Here is a 20,405-nt window from a genome sequence, read left to right as displayed (position 1 = left end):
GGTATTAGTAGGTGTATTACCTCCTCATCTACCTTTGGGGGTTGGAGAAAGCCTCTGTGACCTTATTGGCATAGACCAGAAAAGTTTACTTACCAGTTACCTCTATGTTTCCAGTGGAGAAAACTACAATTAGGTTAAGCATTAAGCTCCAGTTTGATGACATGGCCTAGCATTAATGACTCTATTTTGGGCCTGTGGTTTTCTTTTTAACACTGTTTTCATAGGCTAGGGGGAATGTATATGTGATGATCAAAAAAACTGATGCAAACATTAGAAGGGACATGTTTTTTAAAAAAAGAAAAGAAAAAAGCTGTCATTATTACAATTATGGAAGATGATCTTAGTTTTTTTTGAAGATTTTATTTATTTGAGAGAGTGGGCTCAAGCAGGAGCAGAGGGAGAGGGAGGAGCAGAGTCCCCGCTGAGCAGGGATCATGACCTAAGCCAGAGGCAGACACTTAACTGACAGAGCCACCCAGACAACTCTGGAAAATGATCTTAAATTCCTGTGAAAGAATATGGAGAGTTGAGAGATGATTGTTAACAACTAGAGAAAATTCAATATGTAAACTTGGGGGAAACATTTAATTAAATATATTAATATCACAAGGGAAAAAATCTTCCTTGTGAATTACTAAGAATCAATCATAAGCTAAGCAACACCTTTAAGTCAGAGTTTGCCAAATTTAGAAGGTGCTTATGTATGTGTTTGCATCTTTGTAGGAGTTAAATCCCACATCTCCCATAGATCCTTTATTTTTAAGATTTTGTTGATTTGTCAGAGAGAGTGCACACACAAGCAGGGGAGCTGCAGGCAGATGGAGAAGCAGCCTCCCTGCTGAGCAAGGAGCCCAATGTGGGACTTGATTCCAGAACCCTGGGATCATGACCTGAGCCACCCAAGCGTTCCTGCTGTAGATTCCTATGAGCTACTTCCCACAGTGAGGTCGCTCTTCTGGTCTTTCGCACTTTTTCATGCACCTAATCGTCTGGTTCTGTATTTTGTTTTAAATGAACCTCGCCCTTTGCTTACTTCATCCCCCTTAACTTATACCTGACTCCCAGTAAACTTTTTGGTGGCCAAAATGACTAAATCTTTTTGCATACCCAGGTTTAATCCACAATGAATTGGGATAATTTCTTAATATAGCTAAACTTCATAGCCTGAAAAATGATTTACTCATTCACTCTCTTTACTCTTCCTATTGAGGAACACACGGCAGAAATGAAAGCTTTTGATGAAGCTAATTCTTGGCAGTGCTAACGTATAGCTAGTTAACACACATTTCAGCAGGCACTCCTTTGTCTTATTTTACCCCTTCACACTCCCGCCCTTGCACCCCGAAGTCACTTGTGAGAGGAAACTTCCCCACGTCTGGGTGCGAACAGTTCAACCCAGAGAATTAATTCTGTGACCATAGAGCTGGAGGAAGGCCGGGATAGACGGGACCGGAAGTTGTTTTTCCGCCCCCCGCCCAGGGGCCGGATAGGGTCTGGGCTGGCTCTGTTTGTTTCCGGGTGCTGTCAGATTGTGTTGTTGGGCCTGAGGACTTGGTGGCCCTGTAGTGGGCTCGTCCCGGTACCGGACTCACGCTTGTACCAGGCTTGGGGACGTGGAGCGAGTTTTTCGGTCTCCTAGCAACCAGGAACTGGCTGTGGACTGAAGGAGTCGCGGAGCCGGCGTCCAAATCGCTCAGGCGCTAGCCGGAACCTTTGAGCCCGGCCCAAACCAGAGCCGAAACCCGGCGTTTGGAAGACTAAGCAGGAAATGGCGGACGAGGCGTTGTTTTTGCTTCTCCATAACGAGATGGTGTCTGGAGTGTACAAGTCCGCGGAGCAGGGGGAGGTGGTGAGTGCTGCCAAAAGCCCTTGAGGTGCTCGCTTCCACAGCACATATACCAAAAGCCCTTGAGGTCCTTTTGCGGTGACATTCTTTGTTTTCTCTCAGTTCTTTCCTTCAGCCCTTGTCCTATCGCCCCCGAAGGCCCTCCGAAGTGTAGACAAACTTGTCCACTGCCAAGTATCCTACGCCTAAAATCTGTCAGCTCTATTCAGTCTTTCATCCTTTTCACTTTCGCATATTGACTTTTTTTTCCCCGCATTCTCATATCTGATTCCTGCAGGTCACAGATTTTCTTACTTTTAGCGTTGTCGCTACCATGATTTATGGCATGGTTAACTGCACAGCTGGTTTTGGCACCCTTACTTAATTCTGTCACTCCAGCACTACGGAGCCATCCACTGGGCACAGTTGTGAAACTACCCCCAGCTCCTATCCATAATCATCAGTATTACTGCACGCACCTCTCAAACAGAAGGGTAATGCGATTTGAGATTAAAGGGAAGTTTGCAGGCGTTACTATAATTAGGAAACAAATTTAATTAAAAAATTAGTTATTTAGTGCCCATTATAAGTCAGAGGTGGTTCTGCGTGCTGGCGGTATAGTAATGAAACAATGACCCCATTCTCCAGGGGGTTACTTAGAATTTGTGGGAAACATCATTTATTCAGAAAATATTTATTAAGTGTTTATTGTGAGCCTGATATTGTGCTAAATGAGATCAATCCCCCACCTCACAGTCATTGGGAAATAGGTGTCAATGAATAATTAATGTATTAGGTTGTAATTAGGTATAAAATCACGGAGTTCTAATGAATATTATAAATTGGATATTCCAAAGTCATACTTAAGTCAGAAGCCCTCTCTGTGATGCTGTTGATCAAGAAGGGTGGACAGTGGGGGAAGGGAAAGCATCTCAGGAAAAGGTAAAGGCATAGGGGTATGTATGAAAGAGTGTAGTGCATTTAAATATGCTTAAGTATTTCACTGTGACTAGACTGAATGGATGGAGAGTGAGAAATGTTGAGAACTGAAGCTGGAAAGAGCCCTGTATGCTGTATGATTAAAGAATTTGACGTTAGCAGTGGGGGTGTTTTTTGTTTGTTTTTGTTTTTGTTTTTAAGAGCTAGAGCACGAGCTTGGTGTGGGGTGGGGCAGGAGAGAAACTTAAGCAGACTCCACACAGTCAGAGCCATATGTGGGGGCTTAGTCCCATGACCCTGAGGTCTTGACCTGAACCAAATGAAGAGTTGGACACTTAACCGCCTGAGCCCACCCATGTGTCCCAGTGGAGAATTTTAAAGAGGGGAATGATGTGGTCCATTTGCATTTTAGAAAGATAATCCAGTGTTTAGGTTGGAGAGAGAAGATCCTTGTAGTGGAAAGATTCATTATTTCAGGAGTCGGCAGGAGATGATGAAGATCTGAACTAAGAAAAGGAGAGAATGGTTTGAAAGGAGGTAGACTCTCTAGGACTTGGTTAGGTATAAGAGTGAGAGTTGAAAATTATCCCCAGATTTTTAACTTGAGCAGCTGTCTTGGATGGAGAGGAAATAGAAGAAAGAGATAAAGAATGAATTATTTGGGGGCACTGGGTGGCTCAGCTTGTTAAGCGTCTGCCTTCCGCTCAGGTCACGATCCTAGGATTGAGTCCCACATCCGGTTTCCTGCTCAGTGGGGAGTCTGTTTCTATTTCCCTCTGCCCCTCCCCTGCTCGTGTGTGTGTGTGTGTGTGTGTGTGTGTGTGTGTGTGTGTTTGTGTGTCACACGCATGTGTGCTCGCTCTCGCGCTCTCTCAAATAAAATCTTTGAAAAAAGTTTAAAGAATGAATTATTTTGGGGCTCCTGGGTGGCTCAGTGTGTTAAAGCCTCTGCCTTCCGCTCAGGTCATGATCCCAGGGTCCTGGGATGGAGCCTCGCGTTGGGCTCTCTGCTCTGTGGGGAGTCGGCTTCCTCCTCTCTGCGTACTTGTGATCTCTGTCGAATAAATAAATAAAATATTTTTTAAAAAAAGAATTATTTTGAACATGTTGGATTTCTGAGGTGTGTGTAGGAATCTGGGAAAGGTACTGCTCATGTGTAAACCACAAGAAGGATAGTGTATTAGTCTATTAGGCTGCTATAACAAAACACCATAGAGTGGGTGACTTATGAACAGCAGAAATTTATTTCTCACAATTGTGAAGGCTGAAGAGTCCAAGATTAAGTCACCAGCAGATTCTGGTCTGATGAAGACCTTTGCCTGGTTCATAGATGGATGTCTTTTGCCTGTGTGTTCACATGGTGGAAAGGGGCTAACTAGCTCTCAGGTCTTTCTTATAGTGGCATTAATCCTGTTCTTAACAGCTCTATCCTCATGACAGAATCACCTTCCAAGGCCCTTATTTCATAATACTATCACATTGGGGGTTAGGATTTCAAAATAAGAATTTTGAGGGAGACATGTTCAGTCTATGACAGAAGAGCATGATGCATTCGGAGATATTAAAAAGATACCAGGGAGAGTATTGGAAATGAAGGACTGAATGGTTCTTATTCAGACACATCTGTAATAAAGCGTTTTTTCCAAGTTACACACTTTTGACTTCATTATCATCAAGAACCAATAGTTATTAGTGTTTAGCATCTATGCTAAGTGATAAGTAGCAGACATTTATTGTTTAAGCAAAGTTAGCCTTCCCTTTACCCTTTTCCCAAAGAATAATGAGTAACACACCTCTTTCACTCTTTTATTATTAAACCCCTGCCCCCCCCACCATCATGTGTGCAATCAGTTCTCTTTACACCCCTCTCTCTACTTTCCCTCTTACAACTTTCACCCTGGAAAAACTTTTTTTCAATCCCTCTTTTCTCGGGTGGATTAACCAAAAAAAACCAAAACAGCTGTTGTAATCATGACTGATAATATTAAGAGATGTGCTAGTCATATAAGGGAAAGGAAATCTGTAAGTTTTGAATTATTTAATCTAAAAATAACTTTTGGAGGGGGGGCCTGGGTGGCTCAGTTGGTTAAGCATCTGCCTTTGCCTTGGATCTTGATCTCAGAGTCCTAGGATGGAGCCTCACATTGGGCTCCCTGTTGGGTGGGGAGCCTGCTTGTCCCTCTGCTGGTCCCCCTGTTTTTATTCTCCCTCTCTCTCCTGCTCTCTGTCAAATTAATAAATAAAATCTTAAAAAAAATAAAATAAATAAAAATAACTTTAGGAGTGCCTGGCTGGCTCAGTTGGTAGAGCGTGCGACTCTTTTTTTTTTAATTTTTAAAGATGTTTATTTCTTAGAGCACAAGAGTGGGGGAGGGGTGGGAGAGAGAAACTTAAGTGGATTCCATGCTGAGTGTGATCCCATAACCCTGAGCTGAAACTAAGAGGTAGACACTTAACCTTCTGTGCCACCCAGGTGCCCCAACTGAGCGTGCAGCTCTTGATCTTTGGGGTGTAAGTTTGAGCTCCACACTGGGTGTAGAGATTACTTAAAAATAAATCTTTAGAACTTAATAAAAAATATTTTTCTTATTGTACTTTGTTTACACTGGGGAATTGAAAGTGCATATAAGCAAAAAGAATTTTTTTTAAGGTTTTTTATTTATTTACTTGACAGAGATCACAAGCAGGCAGAGAGAGAGGAGGAATCAGGCTCCCCGCTGAGCAGAGAGCCTAATTCGGGGCTCGATCCCAGGACCCTGGGATCATGACCTGAGCCGAAGCAGAGGCTTTAACCCACTGAGCCACCCAGGCGCCCCAAGCAAAAAGAATTTTAAAAAGTTAAAGTGGTGGTGTTGATTAGAATTCATTTTGGAATTTAGGTGTTTGAGGTTTTGTTGTATTAGTGTCTGTACTTTAAGTGTACTTCAGATTTTTCATAATAAATAAACGTATAAGAAAGTCACATAACCCTGACATTAAACAGTGGTTTTTATATATCTTCAAAGAGATGAAGTCATAAATTTTGAGGTGAAATAAAGAAAAGAACCAGTGTTCTCACCCTCCAAATCAATGATTTTCACACTATGCTTAAGGAGGAATTAAATCCTTAAAAACTGAATAATTGGGCATTTACCGATTTATGGAGAATAGATTTTTTTTAAAAGGTTAATAGTAGGGGCGCCTGGGTGGCTCACTGGGTTAAGCCGCTGCCTTCGGCTCGGGTCATGATCTCAGGGTCCTGGGATCGAGTCCTGCATCGGGCTTTCTGCTTGGCAGGGAGCCTGCTTCCCTCCCTCTCTCTGCCTGCCTCTCTGTCTACTTGTGATCTCTCTCTGTCAAATAAATAAATAAAATCTTTAAAAAAAAAAAAGGTTAATAGTAAAATATTTTCAAGTTTAATTTTTTAAAAAAACTTGGTACCCACTTGTGAGTATTCACAGATACCAAGGTGAGTGAACAAGTAGCAACATCAGAAGATATTTACAAGGGCATCATTTAAAAGCTTATGTGATCAGTAGTTAGGATTTGAGAATGTCTACATAAAGTCATATTCCCTGCTAATCAACATACTCTTGGATGATTCCACAAAGGCTGACGAGTTACTTATTCCACCTGAGCATTTTTTTTCCACCTGAGCATGTTTTGAAGTGAACTAGAGAATAACAGAAAAACAAATGATTTTAAGTACAATAGTAGATTTATGTGCAGAGTGTTATGACAGCATAGGGCCTAAAGGAGCGCCAAGGAAGGCTTTTAGGAGATATGACACTTGAGCTGAATTTAAAGCATCTATGGTCTGTTGGGTGGCGAAGTTTGTTGGGTGTCCTACTTTTGGTTTTGGCTCTGGTTATGATCTCAGGGTCCTGAGATCAACCCCCAGGTCAGGCTCCATGCTTAGTGGAGAGTCCGCTTGAGATTCTCTCTGTTCCTTTTCCTCTCCCACTGCACGCATATGCTTGCTCTCTTAAATAAATAAATCTTTAAAAATAAAGGGGCGCCTGGGTGGCTCAGTCAGTTATGTGTCTGCCTTTGGCCCAGGTCATGATCCCGGGGTCCTGGAATTGAGCCCTGCATCAGGCTTCCTGCTTAGTGGGGAATCAGCTTCTCCCTCTGCCTCTCCCCTGCTCATGCTCTTTCTCTTTCTCTCTTTCAACTTAATAAACACAATCTTAAAAAAAAAATAAAGGCTATATTGTGTATGGAACAGCATGTGGTGTTCCATACACCGTATGGGAGGTGGCAGAAGAAAGCATGGAATTACGGAGTTGCAGAAATTTCAGAGTGGTAGAAGGAGAGATGTTTGTGGAGATGTGGCTGTTAGTGAATCTGGTTAACTAGCCAGGATCATTTAAGGAAAAGCACATACTGCCATGCTAAGGAGTTTAAACTTTATTTTGAAGAAAGGGAGAGGGTGCTGAAAGGTTCAGTAGAGAAATAACATGATTTAGTTTTTAGAAAGTCTTTGGCAGAAATACAGAAGATATAAATAAAAGGAAGAAAAAACTAGAGATAAGGAGATCATTTGGAAGGCTCTAACTGGAAACCAGAAGAGAAATGTGAAGGGCTAACTTAAGTAGTAAGGATGGAGAAAGAAGGTAGATTTTGAGAGCGTGTAGACGATAGGCTCCACAGAACTGCAGTGCATGTGGAAGGTTGGGAGTAAAGAGGTGAAGAAAATGGAAGTTTTCTGGTTGCAGTAACTAGGTGGATGGTGGTGCCATTAATGAATTTAGGGAATTTTAGAGGCAGCACAGGCTGAGGAAATTAAGATAATATCTTTTTTTTTTTAATTTTACGTATTTTTTTTGAGAGAGAGAGTGTGTGTGTGTGAGCACACACACGCATACTCATAGGAGCCAGGGTTAGGATGGGTAGAAGGAGAGACTCTCAAGTCAGCTTTATCTGAGCATCCAGCCAGACACAGGGATCGATCCCATGACCCTAAGACCACAACCTGAGCCAAAACCAAGAGTTGGTTACTTAATTGACTGAGCCACCCAGGCCTCCCTCATTTAATTTTTTTTTTAAAGATTTTATATAATCTCTACACCCAGTGTGGGGCTTGGACTTAAAACCCTGGGATTGAGTCACATGCTTTACTGACTGAACCAGCCAGGTGCCCCAAATACCATTTTGAATATGCCTAATTTGAGGGGGCTGTGGGACTTCTCTATAGCTATGTCCAATAAAGTCTACTATAAACGTGCAGATTTAGTAGTCACAATCTCATTAGTAGAATACATGGTTCCTTAGAAGAAAGTTAACCAAATAATGAGGCCTGTGATATACTTAGTGGAGCCTAACAAGCTTCAGAATACATAAATACCCCTGCCATTTTGGAGCTATATTCTAGCAGAGGGTGGGGATGTGAAATTAGTAAAATGTATATAGTATGTTAAATGGTGAAAGATGTTCTTTGGAGACTAATTAAGCAGGGAAATGGGATAGGGCATCAGAATCACTTTTAGGGGGCTGCTTTTTTTTAAAATTTTTTTTTATTTTTAAGTAATCTCTACACCCAATGTGGGGCTTGAATTTACAACCCAAAGATCAAGAGTTGCATGCTCTACCCACTGAGCCAGCCAGGCACCCTACTTTAGAGGTCTTCTTAAAACACAGACTACTAACCCCACACCTACAGTTTCTGATTCAGTAAATTGAGTTTCAGAATCCGCAGTTTTACAAGTTCGTACATGATGCTAATGTTACTGGTCTTGGGGCACACTTTGAGAATCACTGGAATAGAGAATTTCTAAAGGGGGAATAATGTTGCAGTTTTAAAGAAGATAGTTTAAATGAGCCTCACTGATGTGGGCGGGTGGGGGATGGGTGAAATACATAAAGGTAATTAAGAATATACTAAACAGGGGCGCCTGGGTGGCTCAGTGGGTTAAGGCCGCTGCCTTCGGCTCGGGTCGTGATCCCGGGGTCCTGGGATCGAGCCCCGCGTCAGGCTCTCTGCTCAGCGGGGAGCCTGCTTCCCTTCCTCTCTCTCTCTGCCTGCCTCTCTGCCTACTTGTGGTCTCTGTCTGTCAAATAAATAAATTAAAAAAAAAAAAAAGAATATACTAAACAGTATGGAGGTTCCTCAGAAAGTTGAAAATAGAGCTATCCTACAACCTACCCCCAAAATACAAATGTAGTGATCCAAAGGGGCATGTGCACCCCAGCGTTTTTAGCAGCAATGTCCACAATAGCCAAACTATGGAAAGAACCAGATGTCCATCAACAGATGAATGGATAAAGAAGTGGTATTACACAACGGAATATTATGCAGCCATTAAAAAGTGAGATCTTGCCATTTGTAATGATGTGGATGGGACTAGAGGGTATTATGCTAAGCAGAGTAAGTCAGTCAGAGAAAGACAATTATCATATGATCTCACTGATAAGAGGAATTTGAGAAGCGATATAGAGGATCATAGGGGAAGGCAGGGAAAAATGAAACAAGATGAAACCAGAGAGGGAGATAAACCATACTGAAACAAACTGAGGGTTGCTGGAATGGAAGGGAGTGGGAGGGATGGGGTGGCTGGGTGTTGGACACTGGGGAGGGTATGTGCTTTCGTGAGTGCTGTGAATTGTCTAAGACTGATGAATCACAGACCTGTACCCCTGAAACAAATAATACATTATATGTTAAAAAAGAATATACTTACTGTGATAAGCACTGAATAATCTATAGAATTGTTGAATGATTATATTGTACACCTGAAAAAAGAAAAAAAAAAAATGGGACTCACTGAGATGGTGACATGTGAATGAATACTTGGAGCAAGGGTGTTGGTCATTTGGATATCTGGATGAAGAGCTGCCTGTGCAGGAGACCCGAGATTGGAGCATGCCTGGCATGTTTAAGAACAGCAAAACTAGTATTGCTGGAGCTCATGTGAGTGAAGAAGAGTTGAAGGTTGAAGCCATGCGAGATAGAGAAATCTGGATTATAGGCGGCTTTGTAGATGATCCAGAGGATTTTGAGAGTCTTCAGCATATGGGTAGTATTTAAAGTCAAGCCTAGATGAGATTGTCAGAGAAAGAGCAAGCCAACTCAACTGCATGATTCCTGGCATAGGATGGTGGGGTCATTAGTTAAGACACTGAGAACAGGAAAGTTTGGATGACTCTAAGAGACATTTTGAAGCAAGGAACAGTAGAATTTAATGACTTCCCAAAGGGAATGACTGATGGAAAGGTGGTATTTTGATTTCATTTTTGCAACTAAGGGGAGAATAGTTGAAAATGGGCCAGGGGTTGGGGGGGAAGGTTAGCAGGAGTAATTAGGAAAAGGGGTTGGCATTTCTGAAAAGTAGTAAGTAACAGTTCCCTGTTTACCTTGTTGCCTTATGAAATGATTAGTACTAAGAAATCTCAAATATAACTTATAATTCACTTTTTCGTAGAATATTTTAGTGAGGGTGCTTGCGTGGTTCAGTCAGTTAAGCATCTGCCTTTAGCTCAGGTCATGATCCCAGGCCCTGGGATTTAGCCCTGCGGCAGTCTTCCTGCTCAGCGGTGGAGTCTGCTCCTCCTCCTCCCTCTCTCTCTCCCTCTACCCCTCCTCCTGCTTATGCTCTGTCTCTTGCTCACTCTCTCTCAAATAAATAAAATCTTTTAAAAAAAAAGAAAATTTTTTAGTGAAAAAAGGTGTAACCACTTACATTAAGTCAACATAACAATTTTTAATATTAACATTCTGGCATTCTAAAAATATTCCAAACTATTATTTTTTAAAATAGGAAAATGGACGCTGTATTACTAAGCTGGAAAACATGGGGTTTCGAGTGGGACAAGGATTGATAGAAAGGTGAGCAGTATGGATTTGAAAATTTTCTTCCAGGTAGGTTATAAACAAAGGTGATCCATTTCAAAAGATTGTATAAAATTTGAAATACTTTAATTCCTAAATTTTATTTATTCTCTGTTCTTTAATTCACGGATTAAAATTTCTTTTTAGGTCTGATGCTATTTTAATTCTGTTATCCAACTTTCATGTTTTAATATTTGAAGAAAATGTATATATATATACTTTAGACTTTTTTCCTAAAAAATTTGGTGTACTGAAACAACTATCTAAAATCTTGTTGCATTTTCTACTTAAGGTCTAGTAGGTTCTTTAACCTAAATGGATTTTTGTTTAAATGCAAGGGATGGAAATGCTTTAGAGTCTGTGTTTATGTGTTTAATAATCTTGTAATTTATAGATCAATTCATAAGACATTCCTTTCTCATCTGAATAGCTGAATCTGGTTATATTTTATATAACAATACCATGATTATGCTTAGCCTTTTTTTAATGTGCTAGAACGAATTATACATAAAATTGCTGCTTACTGTTAAGACTAATTTTAGCACCATAATTACATAACAGTGTGAATTGAGATGGGATCTTCTTTTCTTGGTGCTTATCACTTTATGACTGTCAATAAATGTTCACTGCTGTTCTGGCATTTCAAAATTAGTGAATAATATAACCCTCCTGCTTTCTTTGGAGGAAAAATACTAATTACTTTCAGTTGGTTTTTTTAGGTTTACAAAAGATACTGCGAGGTTCAAGGATGAGTTAGATATTATGAAGTTCATTTGTAAAGATTTTTGGACTACAGTATTCAAGAAACAAATCGACAATCTAAGGACAAATCATCAGGTATTTAGACAGATTAAGGCCCATTTTTTAAGCCTTTAACTTAATATAAATGTTCTATTTTAGTCATTTATTTAATATATAAAACAGAATAATTTCTAGTCAACTTTGAAATGTTTCTTTTATATGTTATTAATATATCATTACTTTTTTCTGTAATAGAATATAGTGAATAAGAACAAAGAGACAAATATCGGTAATGATAGCTGGTTTTTTCCCCTAATTAAATAACTTAAGTTTTAAAAAGTAGCAAATGTCAGAATGATAAAGGTTTTAGGATTTGGTTCCTTAGTTATTATTACTTGGTGGTAATTTCCTGCAGAACCACAGATATGTCACATTTGTTTTTAGAGTAGTCTCTAAAGTTTAATTTATAGAGCATATTTAACTTTTTTTTTTTAAAGATTTTATTTATTTACTTGACAGAGGGAGAGATCACAAGTAGGCAGAGGGGCAGGGAGAGAGAGAGGGGGAAGCAGGCTCCCTGCTGAGCAGAGAGCCCCATGCGGGGCTAGATCCCAGGGCCCAAGACCACGATCTGAGCCGAAGACAGAGGCTTAACCCACTGAGCCACTCAGGCACCGTGCACATATTTAACTCTTAAGTAACTCTTGCATTATTTAGTTGATGTCATTTTTCTCTTAAAATAATTTGTTAATATAAGATTTAATAGATTACATGGAAAATTATGCATCTAAGTAGATTTACTTTGTTTTATGAAACTCAAGGAAATATTTAGAGTGGATTTGACATTTTGATTAAGGATTAGAAAATGAAAATAATTTATCTTGTAGCTACCACTAGCTTTAATTTTTTCATATAACAATATCTTTGTAAATATTGAAATGCTAATGAGAAGAAGTGACTGATTATTGGCTTTCTTGATTTTAGCTAATATATAACTGCTAATTTTACCTGGACATGCATTTCTGATTCCTTTGCACTAGACTGCGGGTTCTTTAAGGATAGGAACTATTTTATGTATCTTTTTATCTTTACTATCTTCTTTTTTTAAGTTGTTTTTAAAAAATTTTTTGTAACTTACAGTAAAAATTTTTTTTACTTTTTTAAAAGATTTTATTTATTTGACAGAGAGAGACCCACAGCAAGAGAGGGAACACAAGCAGGGGAGTAGGAGAGGGAGAGCAGGCTTCCCGCTGAGCAGGGAGCCCAGTGTGGGGCTCCATCCCAGGACCCTAGGATCATGACCTTAGCTGAAGGCAGTTGCTTAACCAACTGAGTCACCCAGTCACCCCTGTATCTTTAGTATCTTAAAGCATTCAAGAAATATTGTTGTTATAAAGTTCTGAACAACTCTTCAGCTTGAGCACTGCAAAATTCCTTCATTTAAAGAAATTTGACCAGTGGAAAGGAGAGTTTTAATACCTTAAAAAAACTCTTGAATTGTTTTGAAGGGAAGAAATAATTTTTAAGGACTACAGACTACACTGACTTTTGATGTTTTTTCTGTTTTTGAAACAGGGCATCTATGTACTTCAGGACAACAAATTTCGTCTGCTTACTCAGATGTCTGCAGGAAAGCAGTATTTAGAACATGCATCTAAGGTATTTAACAGAGTAGAAGATTGGGGTTTTCATAGGGAAAGTATAATGCCAACCACAACAGACTTATGAGTTTAGAATAGGTTTTAAAGTTGTTCTTTTTTGTTTAAGCACTTCTCTTTCTTTCTTGTTTTTAAAGATTTTATTTATTGGGATGCCTGCATGGCTCAGTTGGTTAAGTGTCTGCCTTTGGCTCCAGTCATGATCCTAGTGTCCTGGGATGGAGTCCTGAATTGGGCTTCTTGCTTAGCAGGGAACCTGCTTCTCTCTCTCTGCCTGCCATTCCCCCTGCTTGTGTTCTCTCTCTCTCTCTGACAAATAAATAAATAAATAAAATCTAAATAAATAAATAAAGATTTTATTTATTTGAGAGAGAGAGAGAGCACGCACAAGTGGGGGAGGAGCAGGGGAAGAGGGAGAAGCAGACTCTCCGCTGCATAGCACAGAGTGATGCAGGATCACTATCTGAGTGGAAGGCAGATGCATAAACAACTGAGCCACCCAGGTTTAAGTTCTTTTCTATGAAATAGGAGACAGGTGTTCATCATATTAAAATAGCCTATATTAACCTCTAGCTGAATAGGTTTATGATGACTAATGAAACACTGTAACCAAATGCCATTGAAAGGTAAATTAATGTTAGATTCTTGAATATAACATAGATATATCAGAAAAGATAGTCTAGCTTATAAAACTGGCGTTAGTTGTGCGAAATTACTCACCTCAGTTTATATTTACAATCTCCTTTAGTTAAAGTTTTTTAATATTGTTAACATTTGTTTCAAAGAATACATGTTTTGTGTTAAATCTTAATCTGTCTAATCTGTGTTTCTGGGTTTGTATTTTGTAAGACAACTTAAGTGGTGATTCTTAACTTTATGGTTTTTTTTTTTTTTTTTTAAATTTGACAGAGAGAGCGATCACAAGTAAGCAGAGAGGCAGGCAGAGGGAGAGGGGGAGGCTTCCATGCTGAACAGAGAGCCTGATGTGGGGCTTAATCCCAGGACCCTGAGATCATGACCTGAGCTGAAGGCAGAGGCTTAACCCACTGAGCCACCCAGGCACCCCTATGTATTATTTTTTTAAGCAGTGTTTTATTTTTTTAAAAAGATTTTATTTATTTATTTGACAGAGACAGTGAGAGGGAACACAAGCAGGGAAAGTGGGAGAGGGAGAAGCAGGTTCCCTGCTAATCAGGGAGCCCGATGTCGGGCTCGATCCCATGACCCTGGGATTGTTGGGTCCTTTATCAAAGGAACGAGACGGAGACAAAGTTACGCAAAGCCTTATTCTATGCCAAGCATTAGAAGTTAGACTGACCGGCCAGGGAAATGAGGCTGAGACAAAGTGAAAGTTATGTAAAGCTTTATTCTATGCCAGGCATTAGAAGTCAGACTAACCGGCCAGGGCCGCCTCTGAAGAGAGCGACGCCCTTTGGTCTTACAGGCTAGTTTTTATAGGGCACAATCACAGGCATCTACATATGTGGCTTTGGCTGATTGGATGTCTCCTACCTGTGTGTTTTAGTAACAGTTACCTGGAACCGATACTAGTAACTGTTGAGGCATTTATTAAACAACAAAATGGCCTTGTTTTAGGTATGTGTTTTAGTAATAGGTACCTGGAACCAATATAAACAAAATGGCCTTGTTTTAGGTGTGTGTTTTAATAACAGTTACCTGGAACTGATATCAATAACTGTTGAGGCATTTATTAAACAACAAAATGTCTACCTAGGCAACATGGAGTCACTATGGCTAAGTAGGCCCAGGCAGGCCCTAGGGGGTTAACATGTTTTAACATGGAATCGACCCCAACAGGATCACGTCCCTGAGCTGAAGGCAGACACTTAATGATTGAGCCACCCAGGTGCCCCTATTTATGTATTTTTATTTTTATTTTATTTTATTTTATTTTATTTTATTTTTATTTGAGAGAGAGCAAGAGGGAGAGCACAAGCTGGGTGAAGGGCAGAGGGAGAAGCAGATGCCCTGCTGAGCAGGGAGCCCGATGTGGGGCTCAATCCCAGGACCCTAGGATCATGACCTGAGCCAAAGGCAGATGCTTAACTGATTGAGCCACCCAGGTCCCCAGCAATGACTTATTAATAGCAAGGCTTAACTAAATCTCATATTTATCAATAGCATTGCTATCTTTGTAAATTCTTAATATTCTTTACATTTTTGTTCCTTTCAGTATTTAGCATTTACGTGTGGCTTAATCAGAGGTGGCTTATCGAACTTGGGGATAAAAAGTATTGTCACGGCTGAAGTGTCTTCAATGCCAGCCTGTAAGTTGAATTCACATTCCTTAAAAATGTTTTTAGTGCTTATTTTTTCAAGTCTGGTCTTTTTCTGTTTGTTTTGTTAACTTAGAGAAAATTTAAAATGCTAAAGCCATTTTGTTTTATCAATGTTGACATTTAATGTAATATGTAGAATACTTTATTCATATTCAATGATTTTTAAATTCATAATGGACAGTGATTTAAGAAGGTGTGCTAAAGTAATCCAAGTGTATAAGACAGTTTAAGTGGTGATTCTTTTATATATTTATGTATTTATTGTTATTTATGTGAGAGAGAGCAAGAGTGAGTGACAGAGCATAAGCGGTTGGCCGAGGGGAGGGAAGAAGCAGAGGGAGAGGGAGAAGCAGACTCCCTGCCGAGGACCCTGGGATCATGACCTGAGCCCAAGGCAGATGCTTAACCAACTGAGCCACCCAAGTGTCCCTATGTATTTATTTATTTATTTATTTATTTAAAATATTTTATTTATTTATTTGAGAGACAGAGATCACAAGTAGGCAGAGAGGCAGGCAGAGAGAGAGGAAGGGAAGCAGGCTTCCTGCTGAGCAGAGAGCCCGATGCGGGACTCGATCCCAGGACCCCGAGATCATGACCTGAGCCGAAGGCAGCGGCTTAACCCACTGAGCCACCCAGGCGCCCCCTATGTATTTATTCTTAAAGATTTATTTATTCTGGGGGTGGGGAAGGGCAGAGGGAGAGGGAGAGAGAGTCCCAAGTGGACTTATGTTCAGTGCGGAGCTTGACATGGGGCTTAATCCCAAAACCCCGAGATTATGACCTGAACTGAAACCAAGAGTCAGATGCTCTACCAGCTGAGCCACCCAGGTGCCCTGTGATTCTTAACTTTTTAAGGAAATTTTCTGCATTATTCTTTTAATAAATTTCCCTGTAGCATTAAAAATGTCTTTTTTTTTTTTAAGGATTTTGTTTACTTATTTGACAGACAGAGATCACAAGTAGGCAGAGAGGCAGGCAGAGAGAGAGAGAAAGGGAAGCAGGCCTCAGGCTGAGCAAGAGAACCTGATGCAGGGCTCGATCCCAGAACCCTAGGATCATGACCTGAGCCGAAAGCAGAGGCTTTAACCCACTGAGCCACTCAGGCGCCCCTAAAAATGACTTTTTAAAAACAGTTTTCTAGGGGCACTTGGGTGGCTCAGTGGGTTAAAGCCTCTGCCTTCGGCTCAGGTCATGATCCCAGGGTCCTGGGATCTAGCCCCGCATCTGGCTCTCTGCTCCGCAGGGATCCTGCTTCCTCTCTCTCTCTCTCTGCCTACTTGTGATCTCTCTCTGTCAAATAAATAAATTAAATCTTAAAAAAAAAAAAAGTTTTCTAGAATAAAGCTAGATAAAGCCAACTAGTCTTTTATTGCTAAACTCCTTTCCAAGGATCTTTTTTAGCAAAACTACCAACCAAGAATAAAATTGACTTGAGCATCACTCTATTTCCTTTCTATTTACAATGATAATAGGCAGTGAAATACCTAAAAGGTAGGAATCACAAAGAGAAGCAAAGATACCTATTCACAAAACAAATAATCTTCTCATAAAAATGAAATTGACTTTATTGAGTATAATGAAAAGTTGTTTGACATAGCAGGTTTCTTCATTGAAACTACTTTCTGATGTCACAGAAAATTGATGTTTAGGCTTGTTTTCTTTGTACCTAAAATCAGGAATGATTTTTCTTTTTTTTTTTTTGCCCTTAGGTAAATTTCAGGTAATGATACAGAAGCTATAAAACGTACTGAAATGCGAGGCAAGGCTTCAACAGTGTAAAGAGATAAGTTATTCCTGTATAAAATACTTCAAGTAGCAACGATTTAATTACATTATTGGACATTTGATTTGATATAAGCTATTTGCTAACTTATGTAATGAAAGATGCACTCTTAAGCAGGAGTAATGTTGTATTTTATTAATTTAACACAGACCTTGTTAAAGCAGATAAGGAGACGTTCTCCCGTAACACAGATTTAACTGAAACTATTCAGAATGAAAAAACCTGATTTCAAATAACTACATCCCAATGTGTAGGACCCTTATTTTAAACATTCTTATTTGCTTATAGTGGTGTGTATTTAACCATAGATAGAGAAGCAAAACTCAGGGTTTGATAAGTCAGCATTAGAAAAGTATGCATCAATCAGAATCATTTCTGTAAGAGTGAACAAATTTTGGTTTTGCTTTATGAATTTGTTTTAGTTATTTAAGAAAAGCAAACAGACACTAAATTAAACAATTTTTATTTTATTATAATTTATTTCTATTAAGAATTTTTATGCCTATGAGGATTTTATTATATACATCGTGTATTATGTGTTTGTGTGATATATATATATATCCTATGTAATCACTTATATTGCTTAAAAAGTTCATTTTACTTTAACAGAATTTTGTCCTTAATTTTACTTTAATAGAATTCGGTCCTTGAGAGCTCCATTAATGTAATAAAAGTGAAATATAGATTAGTTTAAGTGTGAAGTCAGTGACTCCAGGGCCAAAGAATATTACATATTTAAGGAAGGAATTTTATACTTACTCCTGTTACAGTCTTGACTTTCAGCTTCTCTCCCCATGTGTGGAAGGGCTGGTGAAGGTTCTAAATCCTTATCTTTATTCCCTAATTACTATTTTGCAAGAGCAGAGAGGTGGATAATTGGACTAGGCACACCAACTTGAGCAGAGGGGTGGTGGATAACTGGATTATGCACACCAACTTTCACTGGACACTGTCTTCTCAGTGGGTTGGGGTCAGTGCTCACCTTGTACGCCCATCATCTCTTCATCTGATAACCAAGAGGACAAGCATAAAGATGAAAACCATCAGATTGAGGATAATGGGGTGCAGAGATAGAAAGCACCTTAATTGTGCTTCTGAATTCCCAATCCTGGAACTGCTTTTCCTTTGAACTTTTTGTTACATGAAATAATAAATTCCTTAACTTGTTCAATCTACTTTTGGTTCTGTATTTTGTTACTTTCTGTACACCTTAAGCTTAAAATATGTTATATGTCAGGTATATCTCAAGCTGGGAAAAATTAGTATGCAAACTTGTATGTATAAGGATTTTCCCTAGTTATGTGTTTACTGATGGCATTTGATTAAATTATGGTACTGACATAAGAAAATACTGCGCAGCTGTTGAAAAGGAGGAAATCTATGTGCATTTATGTACATGGAATGCTGTTAATTGATGTTAAGAGAAAAAAGTTTATTATAGGATACTACAGATATAATGTATAAATATACATGATTGTGAATATCCGCCTGCAAAGTTAAAAGTAAATTTTAAGTAGATGGAGACTTTTTACTTTTAGCTTAATATTATTTAGGTTTTAAAATAATCATTTGCCACAATAAGGATATTTATATTTGAGGTAAGAAATCATGATAAATCAGTGATTTTTTTTTTTTTAAAGATTTTATTTATTTATTTGACAGAGATCGCAAGTAGGCAGAGGGGCAAGCAGAGAGAGAGGAGGAAGCAGGCTCCCTGCTGAGCAGAGAGCCCGATGCGGGGCTCGATCCCAGAACCCTGGGATCATGACCCGAGCCGAAGGCAGAGGCTTCAACCCACTGAGCCACCCAGGCGCCCCTAAATCAGTGATTTTTAAGCTGTGTTTTTTTGAGTCCTAAGTTTCACAGGGTGACCTCGGCTGAGAGTTGGTAGGGGGCAGGGTACAGGCATGAAGCTAGCAGAAGTTGGGAGGCCACCTAGTAGAGGCCTTGAATTAGGGAGAAAGGCATTATAGAGACTGTCATCAGCAGAGAGGATTTATTATACCTCAGGATGCCCAGAGCCACAGAGAAGAGATTGTTTACTACATAAAAGACAAGCCAGTGATACACATCATCAAGTATTTAAGCCAGTACGCTTGAGGAACCAGGTATGCCATTGTTTCCTCTTTCAAAAGGGGGACTCTGGGTCATCAGCTATAGACTGCCTAGAAGAAGGAATGCTTCTCCACTCTCGCACAAAGTTGTATCAATCCCATCCAAACTGCCCTTTTTGAATAATAACCCTTTCTTTGAAGCAGGAGTTCTTCGGAGGAATATTGGAGAAAACTCTCAGGACCCATACCTGGGATGGGACAGGATAGTGGTGAAAACTCATTTCCTCACGGTATAAGGTTCCGTTTCCTTTTTTTTTTTTTTTAAAGTTTTGGGGGCCATGGATGCCTATTCAGTAGTGTATTGATGTTTATGAACTCCTCACAATGTTTTTATGCACAAATAAAATACATTAAGACTACAAAGGAAACAGTTGTATTGATGTTATGAAAATATTTTTAAAATATACTTTATATTAAGGCAATATATTTAAAATATAGGTGAGAGGTCAAAAAATAAATAAATAAAAATAAAATACTGGCAAGGGGTGCCTGGCTGGCTCAGGTGAAGAACATGTTCTTGATTTCTGGATCATGAGTTTGACCTGCTCCGTTTCCAATAATTGCATTATTTCATCTTAATTATAGTTCTCAAGGCCTCTTAATGAACAGCATACTTGTTTTTTTTAATTAAAGAGATCTATTTTTCAAAAGTAGAAAACTATACTGTATGGTTGTGATGGAGTGGCTCAGTGGGTTAGGTGTCTGACTTGTCTTTAGCTCGTGTTGTGATCTTGGGGTTGTGAGATCGAGCCCTGGGTCAGGCTCCACACTGGGCATGGAACCTGCTTAAGATTCCCTTCCTCGGGGCGCCTGGGTGGCTCAGTGGTTTAAAGCCTCTGCCTTCGGCTCAGGTCATGATCCCAGGATTCTGGGATTGAGCCCCACATCGGGCTCTCTGCTCCATGGGGAGCCTGCTTCCTCCTCTCTCTCTGCCTGCCTCTCCGCCTATTTGTAATCTCTGTCTGTCAAATAAATAAATAAAATCTTTAAAAAAAAAAAAAAAAAAGATTCCCTTCCTCTGCCCCACCCTCCTCCCTCTCTGAAAAAACTAGGGGCGCCTGGATGGTTCAGTGGGTTAAGCCTCTGCCTTCTGCTCAGGTCATATCAGGGTCCTGGGATTGAGCCCCACATCGGGCTCTCTGCTCAGTAGGGAGCCTGCTTCCCTCTCTCTGCCTGCCTCTCTGCCTACTTGTGATCTCTGTCAAATAAATAAATAAAATCTTAAAATAAAATTA

General features: G+C 39.7%; 1 protein-coding gene across 2 annotated transcripts; it reads left to right on the top strand.

Annotated features, from left to right (window-relative positions):
• The first annotated feature begins 1,533 nt into the window (after positions 1-1,533).
• On the top strand, positions 1,534-18,231 carry LOC111140688 (trafficking protein particle complex 6B). 2 transcript variants are annotated; one of them, XM_022492899.1, is made up of 6 exons: positions 1,534-1,849; positions 10,501-10,568; positions 11,291-11,408; positions 12,888-12,971; positions 15,165-15,258; positions 16,983-18,231. In XM_022492899.1, the coding sequence occupies exons 1-6, from the start codon at positions 1,769-1,771 to the stop codon at positions 17,012-17,014; spliced, it is 477 nt and encodes a 158-aa protein (XP_022348607.1). In that variant the 5' UTR covers positions 1,534-1,768; the 3' UTR covers positions 17,015-18,231. The 2 variants fall into 2 exon arrangements, with proteins under 2 accessions (XP_022348607.1, XP_022348610.1); XM_022492902.1 differs by lacking the exon at positions 12,888-12,971 and having other exon boundaries at positions 16,983-17,496.
• The last annotated feature ends 2,174 nt before the right edge of the window (positions 18,232-20,405 follow it).

This window comes from Enhydra lutris, unplaced genomic scaffold (assembly GCF_002288905.1).
Source record: "Enhydra lutris kenyoni isolate GAN:26980312 unplaced genomic scaffold, ASM228890v2 scaffoldscaffold4, whole genome shotgun sequence".
NCBI lineage: Eukaryota > Metazoa > Chordata > Mammalia > Carnivora > Mustelidae > Enhydra > Enhydra lutris.
Note: the sequence above shows the minus strand (reverse complement) of the source record. Positions and strands in the feature narration are given on the sequence as shown.